Source organism: Penaeus vannamei, chromosome 13, assembly GCF_042767895.1.
Source record: "Penaeus vannamei isolate JL-2024 chromosome 13, ASM4276789v1, whole genome shotgun sequence".
Lineage (NCBI taxonomy): Eukaryota > Metazoa > Arthropoda > Malacostraca > Decapoda > Penaeidae > Penaeus > Penaeus vannamei.
The window spans coordinates 34,611,491-34,616,490 of record NC_091561.1 but is presented as its reverse complement, the minus strand read 5'-3'; the positions used below and the strand labels follow the sequence as shown (position 1 = coordinate 34,616,490).

General features: G+C 43.6%; 2 protein-coding genes across 2 annotated transcripts in view; one reads left to right on the top strand and one right to left on the bottom strand.

Annotated features, from left to right (window-relative positions):
* Positions 1-2,119, bottom strand: part of Trpm (transient receptor potential cation channel, subfamily M) — a 189,886-nt gene extending 187,767 nt beyond the window's left edge. Inside the window, exon 1 of the mRNA XM_070128588.1 lies at positions 1,966-2,119. The gene's annotated coding sequence lies outside the window, so the exon portion shown is untranslated. The remainder of the gene's footprint in view (positions 1-1,965) is intronic.
* A 927-nt stretch (positions 2,120-3,046) lies between these two features.
* Positions 3,047-5,000, top strand: part of Polr1C (RNA polymerase I and III subunit C) — a 15,999-nt gene continuing 14,045 nt past the window's right edge. Inside the window, exons 1-2 of the mRNA XM_027364443.2 lie at positions 3,047-3,266; positions 3,735-3,911. Coding sequence (XP_027220244.1) covers positions 3,222-3,266; positions 3,735-3,911 — 222 coding nt within the window. The 5' untranslated portion in view covers positions 3,047-3,221. The remainder of the gene's footprint in view (positions 3,267-3,734; positions 3,912-5,000) is intronic.

The following is a 5,000-nucleotide window of genomic DNA, read 5'->3' as shown; positions in this document are numbered from 1 at the left end:
TGTAGGTATAGGTATAGGTATGGGTACAGAAGTGGATGCAGGCGTGCGGGCGTGGGTGTAGATGTGCGGGCGTGGGTGTAGGTGTAGACGTGCGGGCGTGGGTGTAGGTGTAGACGTGCGGGCGTGGGTGTAGGTGTAGACGTGCGGGCGTGGGTGTGGATGTAGACGTGCGGGCGTGGGTGTGGGAGTAGACGTGCGGGCGTGGGTGTAGACGTCTGGGCGTGGGTGTAGACGTGTGGGCGTGGGTGTGGGTGTAGACGTGTGGGTGTGGGTGTAGACATGTGGGCGTGGGTGTAGACGTGTGGGCGTGGGTGTGGGTGTGGGTGTAGACGTGTGGGCGTGGGCGTGGGTGTGGGTGTAGACGTGCGGGCGTGGGTGTGGGTGTAGACATGCAGGCGTGGGTGTGGGTGTAGACGTGTGGCTGTGGGTGTAGACGTGCGGGCGTGGGGACGTGCGGGCGTGGGGACGTGCGGGCGTGGGTGTGGGTGTAGACGTGTGGGCATGGGTGTGGGTGTAGACGTGTGGGCATGGGTGTGGGTGTAGACGTGTGGGCGTGGGTGTAGACGTGTGGGCGTGGATGTGGGTGTAGACGTGCGGGCGTGGGGACGTGCGGGCGTGGGTGTGGGTGTAGACGTGCGGGCGTGGGTGTGGGTGTAGACGTGTGGGCGTGGGTGTGGGTGTAGACGTGCGGGCGTGGGTGTGGGTGTAGACGTGCGGGCGTGGGTGTGGGTGTAGACGAGCGGGCGTGGGTGTGGGTGTAGACGTGCGGGCGTGGGTGTGGGTGTAGACGTGCGGGCGTGGGTGTGGGTGTAGACGTGCGGGCGTGGGTGTGGGTGTAGACGTGCGGGCGTGGGTGTGGGTGTAGACGTGCGGGCGTGGGTGTGGATGTAGACGTGCAGGAGTGTTAGTGAGGTGCAGGCAAGCAAGTGTGGGTGCAGGCGAGCGGGAGTGGGTGTAGACGAGCGGGCGTGGGTGTGGGCGTGGATGGAGCGTGGGTGTAGGAGTGTTGGTGTGGGTGAATGCGTGTGGGTGTGGATGGAGGCGTGGGTGAAGGCGTGTGGGTGTGGATGGAGGCGTGGGTGAATGCGTGTGGATTTGGATAGAGGCGTGGGTGAAAACGTGTGGGTATAGGATTGTTGGTGTGTACAGGCGAGCAAGTGTGGGTTCAGGCGAGTGGATGTGGATATGATTATCGATATGGGCCATGATGTAGATACACGTGTATGCCTATGTTTATGCGTGTGGATTCATGCGTTAGTACATGCAATGGCAGTCTGCACTAATGCTGCATGACATAACAATTCATGACACGTGGCAGACGTAAAATAATGAGATAGTGATGGTGATATGTCACGGCGTTGATATTTGCTGCCATTAAATCATGGGAGACTGACAGAATGTCGATTTCGACAGACTGACCTAAAGCCGAATACGAAAGGTCGTTTATGCTAAAATATAGATAATGTCACTGCAGATTAATAACATGACGGGTCAGGAGACAGACAGTATGATATATGGACATTCTTGCCCGAAATGCTATAATGCTTACTGTGAAAGTCAACGTAACTTGTAAAATAACCCTATGACAAATCTATGAAAAAAAATATATAACATGCCCAAAATCAGACAGTTAAAGAGGATTATGGTACCGGCGAATGTCCCTCTCGATCAATCCCTCTCCTCTTGCATTGGTCAACAAAAAGTGTGGGAACTAATGCCACATACCACGCACAGCCACCGAGCCTCAGGCAGTGTCCATGTCATATCAAGCGCACTGAAGTGACATCTCCACATCAAGCACACCCGAGGAAGTCGTGGTTCTGACTTTGTTTCTGCTTGGCATTGCACACTACACCCCAGACGTACTGCAGAGGTGCGGGTGTCACTGAACCACACATCCAAAATTCTGAAGTTAACCCTTTATCCTTAATGTACCCTCATGAACAAGACGAATCAGATACTCACCATAACGTTTACGAGTGACAGGAGGCCGTTATGAGTCCTCAGTGTTTAGCCTTGCTTCCACATGAAGATATAGTCACCAAAAAGGCTACAGAACACACTAGCACTTGTCCACTCCACCGAACCCCTAGTGAGACTGCCCAAAGTGAAGACTAGGGGCGGCCGCTTTAGAACACTACTTGCCACATTCTTCGGGAAATATGATATGATTTTCACTTTACTTCGCTGTTTAATCTGGTATCTAAGGTAGCTTATATCATGTGGAAAATTGCTTATCCGGTGTGCATGTTAGTAGTGTTATATCTTTCGTAAATAATCAATGTGCACTGTTTTTAAATCAAAACCACTTACGTTCGAGTTACCAGTCGGCCAAAACCAGACCATTTTGAAAATTTCTCCACAATTTATCGACTACAAATATAAAACACGTTAGATTGTCATGTCAATATACAAGAGATGAGTGTTTTACTTCGATTATATTTTATAATGACTGATATAAAACGATAAAATTCTAACCTGGAAGAGTAAAATAAGATAGGAAATATGACATGCTCCTGCATGACACACACTAATCGGCAGTCTAAAATACATCAGTCTTGACAATGAAATCACATTTATTATACGGATGCTTTATCGCAGAGCATCAGCATAATTGCAAGTTTGTTCTATAAGAAAATGTGCACAAAATATTAGAAGAATATCTGCAGTTGAGATCAATAATACTGAATCTAAAGTATTGAATTTCATCGCAATTATAGATTATAGAACAAGATAAGTTAGTTTATCAATTTACCTATCTACAAATATAATAGTAATAGCAGAGAAATGCCATGTTGGTTGGTATAAGAAGGATTTTCCGGAGTATTATCATTTGTTTAGGTTCGAGGGAAGATTGCAGGAGTACGATAATTGACTATATGAATTTCATGAAAGTATTTTTGCTTGTAACTAACCAACATTATGTATCTTCGATAGGCATACATGCTAAACCATAAAAATGCCATAGTCAACGAAATATTCAAATCAGTATACTTTCATATTTATCCCATCAGTACTGTGATTCTTCCCTGTAACGAACGATAATATCGGCAGAAGGTACGACAACTACTTAACAGCTGAAATACACGTGCGGCGAAGAAACACGAAGTAAATAAGCCAAGGCGTCGCAAAAAGAGAAAAAATATTGGATAAACAACACCAGTTAGTATAGCTACTGACAGTCATTCATTTTTCGTCTTGGGACAATTACAGACGCCGCAATGAGCACGGGAAAAATTGTGCTTAAAGAATTTCAATTGGATCAAGTAAGTTTTGAAGGTTGATAGTTCACTGCACTGTATGTATATATATTATCGATATTCTTCATATTTATGTATTATAGACGTTGAAAACAAAATGAAAAGGTTTGGTGTGCAAATGCACAGGTGCTAAAGCCCTGTATGCATGGAGTTCTACCAGCAAATCTTAAAATTGTATATTATGAGTTTCAAATATTAGTTTGTTAAAATATAACCCATATATCCGAATTTCATATCAGTGAACACTTAAATATGTCTATCAATCAAATTTAGCAGCTGTATTATATGGAACCAGTAAGTAACTCCAATATGAACAGCCAAAACTTCCCATACCTTGCATACTTTGGAACCAAGCAAGCTGCAAGAGATGCTGCGGTTTAGAAACCACTACCTTGCCTTTGCTGAGTTGTATTGCCATGACAGTCATTCATAGACGTAATAGATATTTTGTTATATATGTCTGATATTTTACAGGAACCAGGCAGCCCAGTTACATCAAAGAAGAAGAAAAATAAGGATAAAAATCCTGAAGAGAAATATGCAGGTTGCAAGATAGAGATCATTAACATGGATGATAGAGACCTAGAAATTGATTTCATTGGTTTCCACATCTCACTTGTCAATGCCTACAGAAGAATAGTGCTTGCAGAGGTGAGTTACCTTTGTGTTATTACTTTGTTGAGATGTAGGCAAGTTTTGTAGCAATATGGAGATAGTGAAATTGGCAAATAATTTTCTTTTTTAGCATTGATGCTTAAAATGAAATAGACTGTAATTCAGATCAGTTGGAAGAATATGAGATGTAATTGGCTTAGAGTATACTATCATATTATTGGCTGCTAGTCACTATGTTTTGCATTTGGTAAAAGTTAAAGAGAGCAATGCAGGGTGGTAGAAGGAAATGGACACTGCCATCTTATAGAAAGGAAGAAATAGAGTAGGATATAACATAGCGTAAGCTGCAGCAGCCTCATAGTCACCGCTAAATGGTGAAAATATACCTTGCTATCACCGCTGAGATTCCAAATCCCGCTTCTTGTTTACCTTGCCAAGAATAACACAACAGTAACTGCTTAACTCATTACAGCGATGTCCAAAGTAGTTCACGTGTTATTACGCACTTGTCAAAACAATTTTTGGCTAATTATCAGTGTCTACTGTTACACATTTATGCTTTTAAAGTCTTTTTTTAATGTTATTATGATTCATTTTTGTGTTTTAAGAATTATATATACACATATTTAGAATGATTTGTGCATTGTGCATTTATTATCAAGACTATACAGTGACAGCAAAGAATAAATAGACATTAGTAACCATCCCAGTTTAATACCTAACCGTATCAAGTACCCCAAATGCCAAAAAAAAGGAAAGGATTAAAATTGGAGCAATCCATATGGTAGAAAGAAGCGAACAAAAGTTTGACGTTTCCAGATATAATGGTATTTGGTTTATTATTTTACGGTATGAATGTAGCTCTATCTTGCTGTACATGCCAAGGTGAAGAGAACGTTTCCTGGGGGGTGTTGGGGGGCAGAGCCCCCCATCAACCCTTCCCTTGGGGAGTATGCCTAGTCATGGCAAGTTAAATTGTTAGATTAGGTTGGTTTATTGGTCAGTATGTGTTTTGGGTTGTTTGGAACGTGAGTTCTTGTGGTATTTTTTTTTGGGGGGGGGTGGTGTTGGTCCATAGAATTTCAAAGATGGCGCATATTTCCGTAGAGTTTTATCTGCCAGTTT